General features: G+C 37.5%; 8 protein-coding genes across 10 annotated transcripts in view; 1 reads left to right on the plus strand and 7 right to left on the minus strand.

Annotated features, from left to right (window-relative positions):
• LOC106294770 (period circadian protein) overlaps positions 1-353 on the minus strand; it is a 1836-nt gene extending 1483 nt beyond the window's left edge. Inside the window, exon 1 of the mRNA XM_013730420.1 lies at positions 21-353. Coding sequence (XP_013585874.1) covers positions 21-293 — 273 coding nt within the window. The 5' untranslated portion in view covers positions 294-353. The remainder of the gene's footprint in view (positions 1-20) is intronic.
• A 109-nt stretch (positions 354-462) lies between these two features.
• On the minus strand, positions 463-1374 carry LOC106294771. 3 transcript variants are annotated; one of them, XM_013730423.1, is made up of 3 exons: positions 1231-1374; positions 840-947; positions 463-764 (listed from the first exon to the last, which is right to left on the minus strand). In XM_013730423.1, the coding sequence occupies exons 2-3, from the start codon at positions 916-918 to the stop codon at positions 667-669; spliced, it is 177 nt and encodes a 58-aa protein (XP_013585877.1). In that variant the 5' UTR covers positions 919-947; positions 1231-1374; the 3' UTR covers positions 463-666. The 3 variants fall into 3 exon arrangements, with proteins under 3 accessions (XP_013585877.1, XP_013585876.1, XP_013585875.1); XM_013730422.1 differs by having other exon boundaries at positions 840-939; positions 1231-1372; XM_013730421.1 differs by having other exon boundaries at positions 840-925; positions 1231-1367.
• A 932-nt stretch (positions 1375-2306) lies between these two features.
• On the plus strand, positions 2307-6133 carry LOC106294773. Its single transcript, XM_013730425.1, has 12 exons — positions 2307-2555; positions 3053-3634; positions 3723-3748; positions 4446-4514; positions 4620-4642; positions 4722-4966; positions 5052-5134; positions 5212-5268; positions 5348-5415; positions 5521-5642; positions 5720-5781; positions 5859-6133. Exons 2-12 carry the CDS (start codon positions 3064-3066, stop codon positions 5982-5984), a joined length of 1452 nt encoding a protein of 483 aa, XP_013585879.1. The 5' UTR covers positions 2307-2555; positions 3053-3063; the 3' UTR covers positions 5985-6133.
• On the minus strand, positions 6084-9356 carry LOC106294772 (choline transporter-like protein 2). The gene is made up of 9 exons (XM_013730424.1): positions 9045-9356; positions 8571-8929; positions 8352-8497; positions 8091-8274; positions 7937-8010; positions 7730-7843; positions 6798-7424; positions 6501-6728; positions 6084-6413 (listed from the first exon to the last, which is right to left on the minus strand). Exons 1-9 carry the CDS (start codon positions 9224-9226, stop codon positions 6225-6227), a joined length of 2103 nt encoding a protein of 700 aa, XP_013585878.1. The 5' UTR covers positions 9227-9356; the 3' UTR covers positions 6084-6224.
• An 873-nt stretch (positions 9357-10229) lies between these two features.
• LOC106293948 (expansin-A12) lies at positions 10230-11514 on the minus strand. Its single transcript, XM_013729581.1, has 3 exons — positions 11333-11514; positions 10919-11228; positions 10230-10697 (listed from the first exon to the last, which is right to left on the minus strand). The coding sequence occupies exons 1-3, from the start codon at positions 11463-11465 to the stop codon at positions 10385-10387; spliced, it is 756 nt and encodes a 251-aa protein (XP_013585035.1). The 5' UTR covers positions 11466-11514; the 3' UTR covers positions 10230-10384.
• Positions 11515-12507: 993 nt separating this feature from the next.
• On the minus strand, positions 12508-13844 carry LOC106295542 (thioredoxin M4, chloroplastic). The gene is made up of 2 exons (XM_013731466.1): positions 13447-13844; positions 12508-12977 (listed from the first exon to the last, which is right to left on the minus strand). The coding sequence occupies exons 1-2, from the start codon at positions 13703-13705 to the stop codon at positions 12658-12660; spliced, it is 579 nt and encodes a 192-aa protein (XP_013586920.1). The 5' UTR covers positions 13706-13844; the 3' UTR covers positions 12508-12657.
• Positions 13845-14410: 566 nt separating this feature from the next.
• LOC106295543 lies at positions 14411-15289 on the minus strand. Its single transcript, XM_013731467.1, has 2 exons — positions 15179-15289; positions 14411-15138 (listed from the first exon to the last, which is right to left on the minus strand). The coding sequence occupies exon 2, from the start codon at positions 15093-15095 to the stop codon at positions 14526-14528; it is 570 nt and encodes a 189-aa protein (XP_013586921.1). The 5' UTR covers positions 15096-15138; positions 15179-15289; the 3' UTR covers positions 14411-14525.
• Positions 15243-18108, minus strand: LOC106295540 (probable ubiquitin-conjugating enzyme E2 25). Its single transcript, XM_013731465.1, has 6 exons — positions 17950-18108; positions 17251-17376; positions 16490-17167; positions 16338-16401; positions 15791-16245; positions 15243-15686 (listed from the first exon to the last, which is right to left on the minus strand). Exons 1-6 carry the CDS (start codon positions 18007-18009, stop codon positions 15435-15437), a joined length of 1635 nt encoding a protein of 544 aa, XP_013586919.1. The 5' UTR covers positions 18010-18108; the 3' UTR covers positions 15243-15434.
• Positions 18109-22282: the final 4174 nt, after the last annotated feature.

A 22282-nucleotide genomic window follows, 5' to 3' on the forward strand; every position in this document is an offset into this window, starting at 1 on the left:
GGCATGGATTGCATTTTGCGATCAGGCATGATCTTGTCCTCAGGCTCTTCCGGTTCACCCGGCATGGACTGCAGCTTATGGTCAGGCTTCACTTTGTGCTCAGATTCTACATTGAACATCTCATGATCTTGCACGCTCAAACTAACCATCCCAGGCTTCACAACATGGTTCATCTCTAGCTTTCTTGCCTCCATCATTGAGAGATCCTTGAGAACCCTGCGTGCCAAAGTTGAACTAAAGAAGCATAGTAAGAGAACGAATCCAAAGCATCTGCCTTGGTGTCCCTTTGCCATTTTTTTTTTGTTAATCCTATGAAATAAACTGATCCTGCTTGTACATTTTTCAAATAATGAATCCCTCATGGTTTTATAGGAAGTGATATTCTTTAAAGAAAACACATACCGTGAAAGCAAAATACTAAAAAAAAAAAAAGTGATTCACAAACATAGCATGAGTCCAAGTAGAAAGGTAAGAAGCAGCTTTATTCCATAACACAAATTGTATGTTCAAGCAACTTCAACTCTTACAAGTTTTCGAACTCGTTTTAGGATTAGTTGCCAACAAGAAAGTGCATCAAAAACTATTATAGGAACAAGATGTTATTATATAGTGTATCTAAAAGATGAAATAAAAAACACAGCACTTGGTAGATTTCAGAGAGTATTATCAGGCATCACCAGCTTGTGATTCAGCAGCTCTCAAACCTTCAGCCAAAGCACGTGCTCTGTTCTGGGTTTGTCTTTCTACAGCAACCATGTATAAACCTACAATATAATCATAAGGGTGTGTAGAAAGAAAAAAAGCTTTACAAATGCAAAGGTCTAAAGAAGATACATTACCAACTGCACTTCCGAGTGCACAGCCCCAGAGAATCCTCATTGACCACTTATCGCTGATTATTCCTCTCGACCCCATCATACTTGCTCTGCAATAAACCCACTTCAAAGCTATAGTTTTCCAGTAAAAAGACTCAAACTTTATGAGATCAAAAGATCAAAAGAACAGTTTTCAGGTTACATTTTAGAGATAATTACTCGAAACGTAGATCTATAAACTATTAGGGGAAAAAGTAAATAAACCCACTTCAAAGCTATAGTTTTCCAGTAAAAAGACTCAAACTTTATGAGATCAAAAGATCAAAAGAACAGTTTTCAGGTTACATCGAAACGTAGATCTATAAACTATTAGGGGAAAAAGTAAATGAGAACAACAATAGAAGTGTGAGATTACCAGAATTCGTCGGCGACCGGAGGAAGTAAGAACCGAGAAGACGATTAATTGATGGTGAGGGAGGAGGAAGTAAAAATGAAAACAAGAGGGGCTACTTTGTCAATACAAAACATAAATGTGCTTATTTTGATAAATAATAAAACTACGGAGGATTACTCCATAATAAATAAAAACATAAAGGACAACCTAACAAACATCATCTCACATGTAATGATACTTTTTCTTTTGGGTTGACTGTACTATATGATGATATTTTTGACCGAATGTTTTACTTTTTTATCGTTTTTGACAAAATTATGAAACAAATTATCATTATTCATTTCTGCAATTCGAGTCTATGAAATATCATTAGTATGTATCGGTTTTATACATCTGATCGTTAACTAGACCTAAGACTTTTATCCGAGATCCGGATTCGATCCGAGATCCGAGATCCGATCCAGATCCGATCCGAAAATCTGGATATCCGGAAAAGACGAATCTGGATCCGGATAGTAAAATGTTAGATCCGTCAAAGCCGAATCCGGATCCAGATATCTTGATTTTTTAGTCCGGATATCCGGGTCCGTAAATTTTATTAATAATTATTTCAAAAATAGTAATATCTATATATATAAAAACTAATTTTATTTAATAAATTTTTATTTTTATAATACTATATATAAATTTTATGTAAATTTTGTAATATTATACGTATAAATAATTAAAAACATTATATATCTTTTTTATTTTTAAATTATTGTTAATATTTTATATATATTAATATTATTTTTTATTTATTTTAAGGATCCAAATCTGGATCTGGATATCCGCAGGATATTATAATTTTTAGAAGGATATCCGACATCCGGATATCCGCGAACCTCGAAACCGGATAAAGATAGTAAAATTACGGATCCACCGGATAAATATCCGGATCTTTTAAAATTGCCCGGATATCCGATCCGTCTCAGGCCTAGTATCAACCAAGGAGGAGGTCATTAAAATGTGTAATAGTTGAATATGTAAATTGCATTGGTGATTTGATTTTTACATTAGTATTGGGAAACATAAAAACATCTAATGGAGAGTTAAATGTAAGTGAAGTTTCGGGGAAAAAGCTTTGACAAATGACAACACTCCTCCTAGTCCTCCTCATGCACAGATTTACATTTGTCTACTTAAACATCGCTGGCAAAATTTATCTCTCTAGTCTTCTTCTCCGGTCCACTTCACAAGTCTAGGTCTTAACCAATTATCAGTTTGTCGATTGAATAGTCCTCCCTTACGTCTCAGGTGTTTCAAAACCTTCCTCCGACCTACATCGATTCCCTGTGTTTCCGGTGGTAAGCGATAACTATTACATTCTACTCTTTTCTCTTCTCATTGCTGATTGTTGTCAAATGGATTGTCTATGTAGTCTCGGAACGAGTTCGGATTGCTTCTCTATAAAAAAAAAGATTCCTTTATTCCTTTCTTCTTCTTCTTTTTTTTTTTGTGCTTTTATGCTGTTTTTAAAGGTTTCACATTAAGTAAGTTTCATTTTTTTCCTACTTTGGTCGGAGAACATTTATGCCTGCCAGGTGTTTGTTCAATGCATTTTTTTGGGTATTTTTCGAGCCAAATGTATATTCAAAATTTTCTTCTTTTTCGGACATAATTACAAAACCATGTTCTGCTTTTAGTTACCCAGTCAAAGCCGGTTATTAGGAAGAGGACGGCTTTTAGCGCATTATAGTTATTGATGTTATGTAGAGAACATTTTTACTCAGCATTCTCCAATTAGCATCACTACTAGACTGGTTTGCTCATCGACCCATTCGTTTTTTGGTATTTGAACTAGGAGGAGGAGATATGTCAATGCTTGGAAGCTCTTCCCACAGTGATCCAGATTCGAGAAGCCTGCAAGTGCTTCTCGATGCTTTCGGTTCTCGTTTCTCTCTCGACGACATTGCTGCTGCCTACTGCCAAGCTAGCCAAAACGTCCATGAAGCTGGTGAGATCCTCTTCGCCATGACGACGAAAGAAGCGCCTCAAAGTGACCAAGTGAAAACGAATGGAGCAACCTCAAAGCCAACCCATGTCTATGTTCCCAAGAAAGTTCAAACACAAGAGAATGATAGCAACGCCGCCAAAGTATGGAGGCCGAAGAAAAGTTCTGTATCAGTTGGTACTGTTTCAAGTGTTATTGGAAAGGAGTATGCTAGAAGAAGCATGCCTGAATCAAATGCTCGCCAAGAAGCAGTTAAACCGATGAAGATAGACGCAAGGGATATTCCTGAAACTGAGATATGGAGGGAAGACGAATTGCCAAGAAGCAATGAGGGAAACGTAAGCAGAGCACCAACTGATGTTGAGGAGTTTATTGCTAAGATGCTTGGAGAAGGCTTTCAAGCTAGCCCAGAGGTCATTCAACAGATTCTCGGTAAGCATTCTCTAGTTTATAATTGCTTTGACATCATTCATGATCCTAGCTGCTAAAATTTTATCTGCTTTTTTCACCAAACTATCAGGCGTATGCGGATATGATGTGATGAAGGTAAGCCAGTTCCCTTTCCCTTAGCTCTGAAGAAATTAGTGACATTATTTGTTTCTTTAATTTGCTTTTTGCATAAGATACCTTCGTGTTTGTCTTTAAATTTTTTTATAATATGTTTTACCTTTTCTTGGCTGAATTATATTATACTCTCCCATACCTTGAAACTCTCTAAATTATGACCTGTGAACTTTATAGTTGCATCACATTTTATTTGAGCTACTTTGAGAATCCATTTCTTGTGCTTTAATACTATTTGATGACTAAATTTGAGATGAAATTGACTTTTCAATCTGATAAGATTTGTTATTAAACTCTTCTAACTAAGAGATTTTGGTGTTTTCCTTTATATTAGACTTTTTAGATTTTTTCCTTTTTATGTTGGATTTATTAATTAGTTTAAGATTTGTTTTTACATTAGGTTTATGATTAATGAGAGATCAACTTCCATAAATTAATCTTTAATCTCTAAACTGGAGGGTTTAAAGAAAGCATAGCCTAAATCCTTTTTCTCTTTCTCGCCAGAGTCAAAAAGCGCATTCACATTCCTATTGTCTCTAATTTTTATTCACTTGATTGATAGTGGTATCTTTATAGCTCTTGGCATATGGCTCCTGTAAGTATTGAACAGGTCCTGCCTTATCTTTGTGCTGTAACTTGTTGATTTGGCATCCACTCTATATTCTTAATGATATTGCAGAGTACGGAGAAACTGCTCGACTTGTCTGATACCAAGAAGCATGCTGATGTTGGAATCTCTAATGAAATTGTGAGATTTTCTTACGACTTTCAGTTTGGTCATTGTTATAGAATACCGTCCTCTTCTAAATCTGACTCTGATTGGTTACTTGGTTTGTTTCCCTTCACTTAAAAGACTTCAAAAGTTGATCCTCAGAGGTAAGATTTTTCTAGTCCCTCCATTGCTGATCCTTTTTGATATTTTTTCCTCCTCAAATTTATCTCTGTGATGATGCAGCAGTGGTGAAGCAAGAACCCTAACAGGTTCACAGGAAGGAGGCAAGAACAATAGTGGTCTTGAAAAGGAAGTCTTAGAAGCTTTGTTCTCTGGTGTTGAAAGATATGAGGAAGTGCCAAAAGTAACTAGACGATTTGGAGAAAGGAGAGCAAGAGTTGCCGGCCCTCTTGTTTTTGAACCTCTGGAAGACACTTTTCAAGAGAGAGTTGTTACTATGATACAATCAACAAATACATCTAAAGAAGGTAACCGTGACAGAGTCTTACATGTACGTGTATCATCTCCTTTCTCAAGAGTCTGCTAAACTATCTACGTTTCTCTCTTTGATAGATGAAGATGATGAAAATGAATACAAGGCACATCGTAAAGCAGTGCACGAGAATTTGCAGGAGATGAAAGAATACTACGGAGCTGTAAGCCTTTTAGATAACAAGAATGTGATTGCCATGATGTGATGGTGGCATAACTAAAACCTCTTTCTCTTTGGCAGGCTGTAGAAGCATTCTCCAAAGGAGAAACCGAGCGAGCACGCAGACTCGTGGAGAAGGTACAATTTGGATTGAATGTGATCAATGTCTTCTTGTGTTATATCTAATAACTATTTGATATCTTCCACAATACAATAGGGACACTTTTTCGGACAAAAAGCTAGGGAGGCAGATGACAAATCCGTAGCAAAGATGCTTGAACTCAAGTCAGTTAATTTCGCATCTATTTTATTTTCAGGCTTGTATTCTATTTTTTCTGCTCTTTACTCCATTGGCACTAAGTGTTGAGAAAATTCAAAACCATGCTATAGGGAAGACGATGGTTCGGCTTACAAGGAAGACGAGGTGGTGACAGTAAATGTGAATGAACATGAACCAAGGGAAGCTCTTCGTCTTCTCAAGCTCCAACTTAGGAACTTCTCTGGCATTCCATGTAAGGCTTAAAATCCATCTCCCTAGAACCTATTTTTTTGCTCTAGCAGAAACGAACCTAATCTGTTTATGATTCAGCTATTAAGTACCTCAGAGTCAAATTGGGTGACAACAAGGAAGACTCCAAATGCAAACGAAGGGTAACTATCTCTGCTCATCTATCTTCTTCATCTCTGAATAGAACTTGAACTGATTCGTTTTTGCTTTGTTTTCTTAGCTTACGGCAATTGCCAAGTTGCTGGCGGGAGATTCCATTGCTTGGTCTGAAGAAGATAATGGCCTCGTGATGATGATTCGCGTTGATGAGGTTATCCCTGAGAAGTTGAGTTTTGCCAAGAAATAAGAACACCACTGGTTCTAATCCTTTTGCTTCATCCCATTAAACTTTTTTGAGTGTACTGTTTCAAACACTCCATTCATTATGTAACCAAACAAAGAACCATTTTGGGAAGAAATATAATATTATGGTTTCAGAATCCTCAAGCCATCTGACATTACAATATGATTATAATGTTTCTGAGAGATAACAGATACCATTCTTTAAGTAAGAAACAAAACTTATACAGTATGGATCGGATCTCTATCAGTGGGTGAGTCTCTGAACATCTTCCTCATTGTTATCTAAAGTTTCAAGTAGAAGCGACGGAGCATGCTGAGCATTCCCTTGATTCTCCTCTGAGTCTTGACAGAAAGAGAGTATGATTGTGTCTATGGACATCTCAACCACCGCAAAGAACAGTGTAGCCACAACATACCCCAGAGCCCAGCATGCCTGTGCATAGAGAAGGGAAAGTTATAATCTACAATGTCTTTTTGTATCTACAATGAGTCTTAGAGAGGAAAGAAAAGTTTTTTTTACCAAGACAGGTAATAGAGGGGAGGAGACTTTGTTGTGAGAATCCCTATACTTGTGAGAATCCAACATCAGAAAGCCAAAGAGAGCACTGAAGAGACTAACACAAAGCTTCCCTAGAAACAATATAACATCTCCTATTACGTTAACCTTCCCTATCCTCATAATGTTGTTCATGATCAGCTCTGTCGCCATTGCAGACGATTTGCAGAAGCTTTTCCCTGTTATAGCAATCTGAAACAAGACACCAATCTATCAAGAAATGGACTTTGTTTTGCTAAAAGGAATCAGAGATTATATTACCATTATGTAGGCATTGCGGTTAACCGATTTGAGAGTCCACTCAACGCTTTTGAGACACCCACGTGATGTGTAATAACACATTCTCCCAAGCCAGTGATCAGGTGTGGTCCCTCTCACTTTCGTTCTACGACGAATAGCTTCGAGAATGAACCGAACAGACTCCACAAAAGAAACAACGAGCGAACCAAGAGCCACGGATCCCAAGTTGTAACGCGCAAGCCGCTTCATCGAGGCGAAAACAGGAAGAAAAGGTATCTCCGGAGACGCTGCTTCTTCCCCTTGAGCCCAATAATAAGAAGCAACAGAGCCAGCAATCACTGTCGCAGAAGACGCAACGAAGAACTGCGTGGCCCAGTAGCAACCAAACAGGTGGAAGAATATTGCAACGGTGATGTGAGGAGTGTAACGTATGCTGTAGCCACAGCAACGGTCGCAGTTCACTTTCTTTAAAACGAGATCGTAGGCGCAGCAGTTAGTGTTGCTGCAGTTGTTCTGAACAACTTGACCAGAGCTGAAGAGGTGGAGAGCCGCTGAGAGCCAGAACATGTAGAATATGGCCAGCATTGCATATGGTATAGCTGGGAATATAATCAGCGCTTGCACTTCTCCTATTACCTTAGCAGCTACCTGGATTTCACAAGTAACAAGCACAACAAAATGACATTTCTAGCAAAGAGGCAAACTAGTAACCAACTACTAAGAAACTACTCCCTCCATTTTTTAATACTTAACATATTAGTAGAATTTTTTTGTTCCAAATTAGATGACGTTTCTAAGTAAAATTTACTAACAATTTATGTTATATTACCAATGATATTATACATTCTATTTTGTTATTTGTTGAATTGTGGTCCGGTTAAAATTTAGTGAAAATGTAAAAAAAATTACATGTTTTCTTAATCTATATGCGCAAATCCTTGTGTCGTACTCACCTTGAGGACTGATGTTGCCATGAGGATACGGCGGATGATGGCGATTGAAGTGAGGATAGCAACAACTGAGATAAAAGTCATCAGAATGGCGACTCCTCTGACATGAGTCAGCTCCTGGGAACACGAGCAAATACAAATAAGCATGGAGACTTGTGACTAAAGAGGTCTCATAATTTAATGAACTTGAATAGAAATGTTGAAACTTACTCGACCATATACATGAAAGTACGGGTCATGCTCACCGATAATAGGTGTTACAGCATCATTCCCAATCCATCCAGCTACCCCAAAAAAAAGACACAAAATGTTGAGTCCAAATGACTTGAAACACAGTAGATATTTGATTTTTTCTTAAACCAACCTTTCAAGTAATAGAAGATAGTCACCGATATTAAAAGCATGTTGAAGAGGACAACAGTAATCCATGGCATGGCGGCAACAAAATGACGAATAAGGAGAAGCCAGACGATGGATAGAAACAGCGGGACAAGGCCTCCACACACAATCAACACTGGCCATGACTTGCCTATATCAGCCACATAACGCTGCGAGTTAAACAACCAAAAAAACACTTTAGAACATTTTTCAAAACCATCAGGAGCGAAGAGGATAAGTCTCTAACCTTTAGAACCGAGGCACGAGAATTCAATGACCTTCTGATGGATTTGTCTATGATCATATCCTCTTCAATACTCACACCACCCATCTGCTGCCAGTGACGCAGTGATGAATTTGAAGCACGGGCTATATACTGACAGCTCCAATAAACTACATAATTAAAAGTTCGTTACAAGAAGGTAATAGAGAAACAAAACAAAAGACTAAGCTTTGTTGCTCTTACCATTCACGCTAGGGAATATAATAGGGTAACAAGGACCCTGAAGCTGAAGAGACGAGTTCCTCATCTCAGGAGTAAGAAACTCAAAGTAATCATAGTTTCTGTCCACCCAATCACCCATCTTGAGACGAATCTCGCCGTCAGGATAGTCACAGACCCAGTTGAGAGTATCATCCGAAGGCGCAGGACAATCCAAGAGACAGATAGTCCTAGCGTTAGCCAGCTTATGCTCCCCATCTTTCAAACCACTCTCATAAACTTGGTTTGGGTTTAGCCAATACCTAAGCTCAAGTTTAGTTAGGTCACGGTGACGGTGCTTGCTCCCACACACATTCCCTTCATAGTCCAATCCATATGTGAGTCTGGCAACATAAAGACAACAACCCCACAAAATCAAGACATCATACTTTACTACAAAGATTCAAACTTTGATGTGATGAAAAGGTGAAGTCTTTATACCAAAGATGGATTTTTTACCTTAATGGGTTGCCTTGGTTGAAGCCGAAGCTGGAATTAACAATCATTGAGACCCAAAAGGCAATGAAGATGATGAGAAACGTGATGTCTCTGCACTTTCTGTTGTGTTTGATGATCCCATCCTTTTCACTCCCATCACTTGAAGTGTATCTTCCAATCACAGCTCCCAGAGGTCCTCTCATCCTTTTTTTCTCTTCACTGTTTGAAAACCCTTGAGATCAATTATAGAAAAAGAAGAATTTCGGAGAGAACAATACAGAGAGAGAGAGAGACCTTTACTAAAGAGTAAAGACTAAAAGAGTGTCTTCTCTCTCTCTCTTTCTCTGTGTTCTTTGTTCAAGAAGAGTGTGAAAGCACTTGAAGGGTATTAATGTCTTTCTATTAAAAAATGTTTTCTTTTTTAATGGCTCTGTTTAATCTTATATCATCCGTGGAACATGAAAAGAATCCATGTCTGGTTTCTGATGGGCTTTGCATGTTTTTGACCATTTTAAAAATCTTTGTTCTTCTGCTTTTTTGTATAGATTTAAAACAAACTTTTTTGTTCTTATTCCACACTGTGAGATCTGCAGACTGTAATTGTAACGTCAGTCTTTTGATTAAAGAATTATTGGTTCAACTTTATTGGTAGATTATTCTTAAAAAGCTTAATTAATCTGAAGATAAAGAAAAATAACTGAAGGTGGCGAAACGGTGACTTTGTTACAAGTTACAAAGACAATATAAAAAAAACAAAAGTTGGTTTTACTGACTTTGTAACCAGAACTATTATTGATCTTGTATTTGAAAAATCAACTCCTCGAAATAGAGAAAAAGTAGCAGAAAAAGCATGGGCCGGCTCATTGTTTTTTCCAAATACGTATCGCATATTTATTTCTCTCTGTATGATATTTTTATTTGTTTACTTTTTATACGAAAAGAGTTATTTCTTTTTTTTTGTCAAAGGGTTGTCTTGAGTTATTTCTTTATCATCTTACATTATACTTGCTCTTCTCATTTGTTTTGGTGAAGGTATCTAATTGTATTTAAATTTATGAATGAATTTTTGTAGTAAAATTGGAAACCGGTTAAAATGTTATTTTCATTAATATAGATTCAGCAAAACTCTTGTAACCTTTTGAGTAATGCTCATACATAGTATAGTATTACATAAATGACAAACCAATAAAAAAAAACGTGTAATTATTTAGTAGTAATAAAAATCAAGATCAAAGGAACATTGCCCAGAAAAAAACAAAGGGCTAAGCTCATAAATAAGCAAATAGTTGAAAATTAGCTCCACATTCGTAACAAAGATGAAAGAGCAACCAATATGACACTGTCTTCACGAGGAGTTGCATTCAGAGGAACTGGCCTCGACCAGAGAAGGTTTGGCCGAACCACCAAGAAGAAGGAACAACGTTTAGAAACGTCATCGTCTTGCGGTCAAGAAGAGTAACTCTGAAGGAGAGTCTCTGTCCACGGAGATCACCGGAGCTCTGCCAGTTGGCACCCCAGTTACGAGTCATCTGACGCCAAGTCTTTCCCCTTGATCCTCTCACCGCAACCGCTTTCACCGCGCCACTGCCGCCAACGTTTGAGAGTATTACCATGTTGAAGTTCCCTTGACCTCTCATCGTGAACCTCACACCTCCTCTTCTCTTGCACCCAACTCTAATAATTGCAATAAAAGAACAAAATCATTAAGATATATGTTGATATATTATTAGACGTCGACATATAATATATTACATGATGCTAAATTGTTTACGTTTTATATGTTGTGAATATTATGTTGATATTTAGATACAAACACAACATTATAATTTATAAAACATTAATAATTTTATTATTTAAAAAAAAAACTGAAAGCGAAATATAACAAAATATATTACCGGCGGTAGAAGACGGGGACGATGCCTTCGTTGCCGCGGCGAGCTATGCGGAAGAAAGCGGGCATGGACATGTCAAAGTGGTGGCGAGGGAGATTGCACCAACCTCCATTGTTGTTCGACGGACAGAAGTTTGTAGCCGTCACCGTCACAGCGGCTCCTCGGAGACACCACTTAGGATCCGCCCAATAGTCGCACCTCACTTGGTAGCAACCACCGCACGACTCGCCGTTTCTGAATAGCGCACCGCTTAGCGCCGCTGTATGGGCTCCGAATCCAGCGTGGTATGGATTGTCATACCCACAAGCTCCTCCTATACATCGAAATGAAGTTGTTTAGAGGAAAAGGCTTTGATATACAAAAACAAAAAGTAACAAACAAAAGTATTAAAACTACGGTATATAATGGACTCTTTACCAAGTGAAGCAGGGCTATCATTAACACCATAATACGTTGCATGCGCCCTAATCCAACCATTGGAACACATCCCCACACTTAACGTACCAACCAATAAAATAACCGTAACCAAATATTTTCCCTTCATTTCCATGTATATTTTAGTAGATTGAGACAAAGAGAGATCGAAAGAAAGTGTTAGTTCTGAAGTGATTGCTTGATGGAGAAGGAAGCCTTTTGGACTCGATTTATAAGGGGTCGATTGAAAACTAACGCGTTTTGTCGGTGATTATTACGACTTATTTCACTTACATGCACCTCAATCTCATGCATGTGTTCGTTATCTTTCTTAGTTGGATACTTATTTTTAATTATATTACTCTTGAAAATCCTCTAATAATTGAATCTAGTTCTAAACGCATGACAAATACTGATTCTTCTTATAAAGAAAGATAATTCAGTACACTGTGGTTAGTTTTTGCTTATCTTGGTGAAATAAGTTGATAACGTACGTTGATATGTTCATTAACAAATTTTTAGTTTTCACTACAAGATACCAATATGCGTAACACTATAATATGTAGAAAAGATTGGCACAGTTGGTTAGGATCTTTCAGAAAAGAGAAAAACATGTGTTAATGAAATTAAGATTAGCAATTTAGCATAGTTGACGATCATATAGGAGATCTAGCTAGCTGTATATTTAGATATTTTCAGGATTCAATTTTCAATTGTCAACTGCTATCAGAGTTTTTCATATCTAATTGTTTAATTCAAAATATATTTTCCAATGTTTTAGTCTATTATTTCAATTAATGCAAGTTCGCGAAAATCTGGACTTAGATACAGATAGACATATTGACATGTAATATCCAAAAGATTAGATGCATCATCCAGTTGATATAATCAGAAAACGAACGCGTTTTATCATCACCGTTTACCATATAAAAATACATGTCATGGCACAAAGTATACAGACTTATAATTGGATTAGAAATCGAAAGTCGAAACACATATAATATAATATATGGACATAAACCCGCGTGGCATTAAGTCCTATGCAGTACACAGAATGAAACAGTACGGAATCCTCACATACTCAAAAAAGTTGTGTATGTATACAGGTTGTACGGTGAATGGCATGTGGCTGCACATGGAGTTGTGCTTCTCATCCGTTAATGGCGTCGGTGGAGTTATTATTGTTCGTTATTCTTTTTTTTTTTTATAATACTAAACAATACATAGTGGACGCATGGAAACATAAATAGTCAAAAGAGACCTTATGAAGAATTATACAACACATAAGACACGAGTGATAAAAGAGTGAAATTTGTGTTTTTGTTTAGTTACTCGACCACGAATCTTTCTATAGTTTTCTCCAACGTCTCTTTAGGAACAGCTCCAATGATACTGTCTTTCTTCTCACCGTCTTTGAATATGATCACGGTAGGAACGCTGCGGATGCTGTAACGGTTAGCTGTGTTTGGGCTCTCGTCGGTGTTGATTTTGTAGAATTTGAACTTGCCTGCGAAGTCCTTGGCCAGTTGGTCAACGATGGGGTGAATCATACGGCAAGGTCCACACCATGGTGCCCAAAACTCGACCAATACTGGTACATCTGACTCGAGAACCTGTGTTTGCCATTCTGAATCAGAGATGTTTGGTACTGCATCATCAAAAAAACAAACCCGTTAAGTTAGATATCTCTCAAAGGTGACTGAATGAGAGAGAGAGAGAGAGAGAGAGAGAGAGAGTTGCTATAGTGCCTTCGGTTTTTGTATAATCCAAGGCCAGGTGAGTAAAACATTGTCTTACAGCTCCCAAACAAAATTTTAAGAGGGTTTCAAAATTGTCTAAAACAAAATTTTATTAAAATTATTATTAATTATCTATAGCTTCCCAAAAAAAAAATTAAATTGTATATAGTCCCAAAATCTCAGGACAGCCATGGATTATTCAGTCATGTGTTTGAAGAAGTTGGACTAGTTCGTGTATGATGGAATGACAATGTCAATATAACAGTTATAGAGTTACCATCAGTTTATGACCAGACAGCTTCAGATATATCACAAACGGTGAATTTATTTTTACACAGAATAAGAGGAGGTTAAAAATAAAAAAGTTGAGTTGTATACCTTCGACGGGGGCGGCAGTGGTGTCCTGAGCCTCGCAGACGATTCTTCCACCACGAGCGAATCGGGATCCGAGATTCGTACCAAGACTCGCTGACTGAGTCACCGAACTCTTCCGGGAAGCTTTCAAACCTCTGAATTCCGGAACGGGAGAAATCCGCCGGGCAGAGACTGACGGAACCTTTGAAGCAGGTGAAATCGAGGAAGTGATCGGAAGGGAAAACACGCGGGTAACGGTGACGGAATCGAGCAAGGAAGCCATTGAAAGCAGCTAGAGAGAGAGAGAAAGAGAGAGATGTTTGGTTTTGGTTGGCTGTTTGATATGAATGTCCCGAGAAACCGATAGCACACACATATGCCATGTGTTGTTCTGGATAAATTCTTTTTCGATTTTTTTTTTTCTTTTTCCGCCACGTTATCCTTTGTCCTATGCTATAACGGCACCGTTTTTCTAGGACTAACCATCAATTTTTTGGCCGGCTATTTTACAAAACCGATTCCGGTTAAAACAGCATGTACCAACCCGGTTTTGGGCATGAGCTTCACTCATTTTTTTTTTTGTTCAACGGGCACGAGCTTCATAAAACAGGTTTCTTTTTGCTTTCGCGCACTTAGCTTTATCACAACTTTGTTACACACCAAAAATCTCCTAATTAATTTTTCCGAAGATGCTAAAAGAAACGATGGAACGAATAAGCGAAGTGATAGATGTTCATAGCCAACCAAGAACTATGGACTTGAATGATGTGGATAGCTCCACAATATCTGCAGCAGCAGCTGGTTTGACATTCAAACCATCGTTTTCTTCTCGGCACTAGGAGCATTTAACATCTCAAAGACCGTTTGTTATAGTAGTTTCCGGTTGACAACATACAAGTACACACACAACACAAACAAAAACAGAGAGCATGGCGTCACAATAGAAAGAAATCGTTTTTTTTTCTCTGCTAAAGAGAAGAAATCGTTATTTTAAAACGGAAATCTTTATTTCATCAAGAAACATTTAATTATGTCTAAGTCTAATACATTAATCTCACGAAAAAGCAACAGATAAAGCATTTTGCAAAGAATTGAGAGTCTTTTTACTTCTTCTTCTTCACTATCTGCTCGTCCTCCTCATCTTCTTCTTCGTCAGTATCGTCAAACTCTTCATCATCGTCCATATCAATATCAAAATCTGTCTCCTCCTCCGAAGAAGAAGAGCTGCCCTCGTTGTTCACCACTCGCTTTCCCTGACCCGCTTCCATTTTCCCTCTTCTCTCCGACACAGCCTCCTCCTGAATGAAGCAGGAACCCAAACCGGGTTGCATAACCGGAAATGTTTCAGAGAAAACCGGGTATTGACTAGGCACCACCGTCTGGTTTAACAGAAGCAGAGACCGAATGGCCGATCCAGTGTTCTCCGTGAGATTGGCTGCTGCACGTCCACGGAAGAGTAAACTCGCCACTGATTTCCCGTCGCGGATGAGTAACCTCGCGGCCGATGATGAAGCTGAAGCCATATTTGATCGTTTAGTGTTCGTGTGTGTGTGACAGTGACGGCTAGTAATATACCCAGAGGGAAAGGGTTTAGGGTTTTCCGTTAGAGTACACGTGTATGGTCTGATGAAGCTAATCCAGAACATTATTTGCGTAGACTGCCACGTGGACATACACGTGTCTAGTACAAAAACCTTCTGTAGTTGACTTTTTAAACTCAAGCTACTAGCTATTTGATCAAAAAAAAAAAAAAAAACTCAAGCTACTAGCTCTGAAAACTTTGAGCAAGGCAAAACTGTACAAATGAGAGGACTTCTCAGTAAAAGACTAATGTCATATTTAAGTGAAAAAAAGAGGATCAACCAAGTCCTGTTCTGTTTTTCAGAGAGATTAAAGTCAAGAAAAATATTTTAAAAAAAAAAAAATAAGAAGAGAAGGAAGCAATGGAGTTCAATTTGAAGAAACTACACTCTATTTGGTGGTCTGCTACTGCTTGTGCTAATCTCTGAGGGTTAGTCTTCTTCTTTTTCTGGTTCGAGACCAAGGACGCCTAGAAGAATGAACTCCTTCAACAAAAGCGTGTCCACGAAGGCACCCACATCTTTCTTGAACGACTCGGAGCATCTCTCGCTACTCTCTTCCCCTCCTTTAACATTTCCCCTCACCAAAGACGCCACTGGAGCTCCGTTTCTATAAGCATTACATGCTTTCAACACGTCGTGAGCAGAGCTGAGGAAATGCCCATACGCGAAGTCTTCAAAATACTGTCCATTTTTTTTTAATTCAAAACCCCACCACATCAATTAATCTCAAGTTTTTTCTTCAAACAGTGTAAAATGTATGAGGTTTTAGTTTTGTGTTTGTTTACCTTGGGTGGTCTCCTCATGTTGTAAACCATCGTCTTGAGAGAAAGTAAGAATATCTTCTCGCTGTAAGCGTTAGATTGGCACTCCCCGGATAGAGAACCAGCCATTCTCTCGTACCCAGGTTCGTTGAAAAAAGGTTTTTGGTTCAAGATTAGTCCTTGGATTGAGACAAGAACCTGCAGCATTGTAGACTCATTGGGGATCCACTTCTCCGTCTGGACACCACTCCAAGTCCCGAGAAGACTCAGACACACTTTCCCACTATTGTACAGATTCGGGTTGATTCTTAGCCCACCAGAGTGGTAATGAACCATCGGTGGGCCAGAAGGGTATGTATCAGGGAAGAAGATATCGAAAAAGAAGAGACCGTCATGATAGGGAGTTCCATCGGCTCCAACAATTACAGCCCTCAAAAGATCCATCCTCGACTCATACGCTCTCACAAATATCGTCTGCTCTGTTGTAATAAGAAACAAAAGAGAGAGAATGTAAGCAAGTTGCTAACATCAAAGCACTATAAGAGCTAGTGTGTATTATTAATACACTAACCTGGCAAATCATTCTCAAGAATTTTCCACTCTTCTTGGATCCTTTTGGCCCATTCCTTGGAATGCTGAAGAAAGTAGGACAACGTAATAATACTCAGTTTTTGGAAAAGGAAAAAAAAACATTCTCAAGAATAATAGTTAGCTTATTGAAACCTGTTTGGAAGTTGTTCCCTTGGCAGCATAATGGTGGTCCACAAGATCTTCAACGATGTCAAACTTCTTGAAAAACAAGTACTTGCCAAGATAATCCTCCACGTTTCTCTTAACTGTGTAAGTATTTGGAGCTGAGATAACCTCTTCCACGTGAGGCCGAGTGCTAGCAAAACCCAAATATCCTGGATTTTTTTTGGACATCTGAAGCGATAAACCAGAAGAAGCTGGAGCCGGAACCGGGGCCTCTCCCATCACGGTGCCAGGATCAGTCTTAGGCCCAAGATGAGTGGAAGAATACTTCAAAGCTGGTCCAGAGTAATGGAAACCATGGATTTTTTGTGGCAATGCGTAAGCATTGTTTGGAGTTAAATAGATTCCACTTCCTGTTGTTGCTTTCTTGGAGCTGCTGCTGCTTCCACTTGGTTTAGCAGTTTCCGAACTTGGAAGCCAATCCATGGCCACCTCCACACCAGCTGGGATTTCCTTCTCCTTGGCATCAAAAAGGGCTTGATACTCGGAGACGTAGTCATCTGCATGATCATCCTCGATCTCATCCTCTATCCCATAGCCATAATGATCAGAATAGTCATCGTCGTCTTCGTATACCAAAGAGTCAGGGTCTAGCAAACTATCTGACAGTGGAGAGGATCCAGGATCATAACAATCGCTAGCAGATCCCTATGGTAATAGATTAAAACAATGTCAGCGTTTAGAAGTTAGCACAATACTTAATAATATGGGAAAGAATCAAAAACACTTACCTCAGGCTGCTCATCGTCAGATTGTGATTCCAATCGTATAGCCTTCCCTTTATTCTTATTATCAACACCACCACCGTTTTGCATTTCATATTGCTCCTCCACACCATTAACATATGAAGTTGGTGCCTACAAGATAATAAAATATCCACGAAGAATCTCTAGTAAGATAACATAACATCCATATGAGTATGAACATTATATAACCACACAGAAATTACCAAGCAAAAAAAGAAAAAAAGAAAAAAAGAAAAGCTCAAGCTTTACAATACATATGAGTATGGACCATTAACTATGCATACAAAAAAAAAAAAAAGCAGCGCAATCAGAGAAGGAATCTTAGAAGTTAGAACCAAAACACAAGTGTCACAATGCATAACAACAACTCAGTAAACTTCACAGAAGTGAATTACGGTTACTAGTGATCAGAACAAGAAAACGACAAAACACGATCCTTCAACCCTCAAAATCAACGATCAGAACCAATCCAACAGCAAACAGAGGTGATCACTTTAGAAAACCCTAAGGCGATGATGATCGCACGTCACCCAGAGAGAGAGAGAGAGAGAATACACAATAACCCAAATCAATTCAACTTCTTTGGGCATGCGAGTGAATTTGGGGTAACACGGTTAAAACAGATTTTACTGTCTAGACAACCCAGATAAATCGGTGAAAATTCAATTTGATAAAAGCATTCACCTTGTTCGGCGTTAGAGTTATCGAGCATGAAGCAACAGGATGAGCGATCTCGGGCTCCATTGAACACAATTGAACTTGCCTCGAGAAAAACAACGGAAAACGAGAGAGAATTATCCTCGAACTTAGTGAAGAAGAAAGCGATCAGAGAAAGGAAAAGAGTTTTACCTTGGCGCCGTATTATATACCCACACAAGTCGGATTTGCTCTCTCAACACTTACCAATCTTAATTAAAAAAAAAAGCCTTTTTTAATTGCTTATTTATTGTACGTTTTTTTTTTATTTTTCAACAAGTCAATATGTAAAGTCTACGAAGATGGGGCCCAGTTTTTACCGGACGGTTATAATATTATTTTATAATGACATGGCGATATTAACAGTGATAATGACGACGGTTATGGGATAGTCTCTTGTGTAGTAGTGGAAATGAACCGAGATTACACAACACAACACGGTTGATGACTTGGACCAAGGCAAAAAATCCAACGGACAGGAACTCTTCTACTGATTTCCAACTTTTTGGTCCAATAACAGATTAATCATAGCAAATCAAATGAGAAGATTTAATAGTAGTAAATATTTTGGGAAGAAATCATAATCTAGAGCTCTAGTCTTCTAGATACATGAAAAGAAACTGATTTATTGGATCATTATTTTAAAACTTATAAAGTATTTACATTTTAGTTTTAGAAAAGAAGTAAGATAAATACTAGTATAATTAATTTCATTTTTGAAAATAATAAAACCAGTAAATAATCTTAATTGATAAAACCACTAATAGAAAGTTGTGATAAATGATAAAATATACTATTAATTAAAAATATTAATGTTTGTATGACATGTCATTTTCTAAATTTAAATTGAATTTATGTGTATTTAGATCATAACATATCTTAAATAATAATTAGATCATAACATATCTTAAATAATAATTATAATATATTTGGAATAGATTTCACTGATCAGAAAAAAGGTAAAACTAAATTTTGATAAAACTAATTTCTGATTTCTTTGAAAAAAATAAATTCAAAAGACCAAGATTCTATTGGGCTTTTGAAAAGGAGTTGAGCCTGAATATATTCTTTTTACTTTATTGATAATCTAACGACGATCAGAAACGATGAGGCCCATTTATGAATGATCTCATAACCTAATAAAAATAGCGGAGGTTCTTCTTTTGGATCACGAATAAATATGAGATGGTCTAAAGTGCGTTTCAAATCCAGTTGGAATTTCTAATCTTGTTTTACCATAAAAAGAAAACTCTTAAACTATCTTATTATTCATGTATCATTGGATAAATCGACCTCTAATGATTGTATTTGAGTACTATTGGGGAAAGTTGAATTTGGGGAAAAGGTATATAGCCTGAGCACCACTTTCAAACCATACATATCCTTTTGGAATCTTTCTTTTTTGAATATTTCAACTAGACAAATGATACTGACTAACTTGGACTCCAACTACGCAAGCTAATGTATTCATGTAGCTGTTCTACAACGCAAGCTAAATTATATTAAAAAACAATGTTTGATAGCTGGGTGTGTTCTTTTATACATTACAAATCAAATAGTAAAACCCCTTGAGGCCTTGACATTCAACCACGAGCTTACTGAAGTACTGACTTGATTAGCTTTTCATTCGCCAGCTCGTTCAACTAACTAATTGAAGCAAGAAATGTTAAAATGGGGTTGAAGCCTGAGGGCCTAAACGAACCTATTAAAACTGTTGACCGTGGTCCGTTTACGTGATAATAAAACGGGCCACATATCAACAATTTTAGAGGATAAGAGCATCATTAACCCAGTTTCTTAAGTAGGTTTGTTAGTTTAATTAGGTATTAAAAGAAAAGAAAAAAATGAAATAAACGCAAGGCACGGCTCTTAATTAAGAGAAGGAAGGCACGGCTCTTAAAGGCCACGTGGCAATATGTGATTGGGTAGAGCGGAGGTGGCGAGTTTCGTCGTCTCTTTCATTCATTTGTTTCTCTCCCTCTGTTGCTCTCCTCTCGACCACGAAATGGCGATTTCTCTCCCTTTCGGTGGCTATCTCCGAGGACATGGCGACGTCTCGGTTGATCTCGTCGACGAAGGAAACAGTGACCTCTCTCTTCGGTGGATCTCTTCGACGAAGGAAAACTACGACCTCTCTCTTCGGTGGATCTCGTCGATGAAGGAAACGGCGACCTCTCTCTTGGTGGCTCGCCTCGACGAAGGAAAACAGCGACCGATCTCTCCTGGTGGCTCTCATAGACGAAGAAAACGGTGACTGTTGATGCTCAGTCGAATCGAAAGGCAAAGTTATGTTCACATGTGATTATGTTTGAATCTTTCTATTATGCATGTCTTTAGATTGTTATCCTTCTTCTTATGCGTGAATCTTAATATATAAATCCTCTGATTTTTTTGCTTTTGTTTTTGTCTTTGTTGGCTTTAGATGGATGGACGAAGAGGCATGATCCATGTTCGTCAGACAAAACGCGTTCGATTGTTCATACATGTAAAACATTTTTCTTTAATCTGTTCTATTGAATAAAGCATTGTTTATATTCGTTGGTGCTTTTTGATTTTGTTGCGATTGATGTTGATTTTGATTCTTGCTTGCAATCAATTGAATCGTTGGTAATAAATTTTTTGGTTAGTGTTAGATAATGGTTGTGTTAGGTAATAAATAGACTATGGTTGTGTAATGGTTAGATAGAGAACGAACGTGTAGTGTGTTGAATGTGTTAGAAATCGATGGTGTTGGTCAAATTTTATCCAATATATTTCAATACCACATGGGCCGAAAGCGGTTTTATTTGCTCAACATCAAGAAGCTGTCCGAAAAGATGTCGAGCGTGCTTTTGGAGTCTTGCAAGCTCGCTTTGCCATTGTTAAAAATCCGGTACTTTTGGGGATAAAGTCAAAATTGGGAAGATTATGATAGCGTGTATCATACTCCATTTGATGTTTCAGAGTTCCAATAAAGAGAAGATAACGAAAGTTCACATGTCGATCTCACGTATTCTACAGATCCCTACAAATATCGTCAATATGATGGGTGTTCGAACTAGAATTCGTGATAGACAAATACATCAACAACTGAAAAATGATTTTGTTGAACATATATACCGTAAATTTGGAGGTGACGAAGATAACAACTAAGCTCAGCTGCTTCTTTCAAATTATTCTCGTTTATTTTATTAATCTTTGTTTTATGTTTTTATTTTAAAATCTATGTTTAAAATGTTATCTTTTACTATGTTTTATTTAATAAATAAATTTTATTTAATAAATAAATTTTATTTAATAAATAAATTTTATTTTTAATAAAACAATGTTTAATAATTTTTTTTAAGAACCCTTAATTAAGAGATTAGTGTTGGTGTCTCATTTAATACTTAAATAGTCATTAAGAAATCTTAATGGAGTTCTAGGGTTAATGATGCTCTAAGTATATAGATCTGTACAATTTAACACGTATTTGGGAGCATATCTTCACATCCCGTGATCATAGGAAGAAGAAAGTAATCAGTTATATCCTGTGTAAATCGCAATATCTTTAACTTCTCATCTCATATCATCTACTCGTTCCAATTCATGCAGTGAAACACTAGATTCTCTACAGCAATGTTGGGTTTTCCTCATTAGCCCAAGAATAATAACTAATCAAGTTATAACCCAAGAGCCCAAGAAGAAGAGATATGTAGAGAAAAATGGAGAATGATGAAGAAGTGTGTAGAAGAAGAATTGTGTAGAAGAAGAGAGAAAGTTATGGAGTTAGATATTTTGAAATAAATAATAATTTAGAGAAATCTAGAACTTGTTGGAGTGTGCTCCTCCACTTGTATAAATAGGGGTGCTTGGCACCATTTGTAATCATCCCACATCAAGAAAACAAAGAGAGAAAACATTTGTAAGAGAGAGTTCTCAAAACAAAATCTTTGTAAACCCTTTCCAAAATTATAAAGAGTCTTCTTCTTAAATCTTTTAGTTGTCTAATCCCATCTTCATCTCATCGATATTGGGTAATTTTCCTAACAAGTGGTTACCATGGACACCGTCACTGATAGCCTTCTAAACGAATAAGTTCGCAGGAAGGAGCGAGGTTCGAGTTCTTATTCAGAAGCTAACATTGTTGATAGACGAGGTAGAGAAGAGACTTGTGGCCAAAACAGAAGCAGAGGACGAGACCAATCTCGAGGAAGATCTAAGTCACGTCCGAGAGTTACTTGCTATTACTGTGGCAAACCGGGTCACATGAAGTCAGAATGTCGGTTTCTCAAGAAAGACAAACAAGCCGGTAATATCAAACCAGACCGGTTCAATCCTACAAAGAAGCATGAAGACAAGA

Source organism: Brassica oleracea, chromosome C5 (genome assembly GCF_000695525.1).
Source record: "Brassica oleracea var. oleracea cultivar TO1000 chromosome C5, BOL, whole genome shotgun sequence".
Lineage (NCBI taxonomy): Eukaryota > Viridiplantae > Streptophyta > Magnoliopsida > Brassicales > Brassicaceae > Brassica > Brassica oleracea.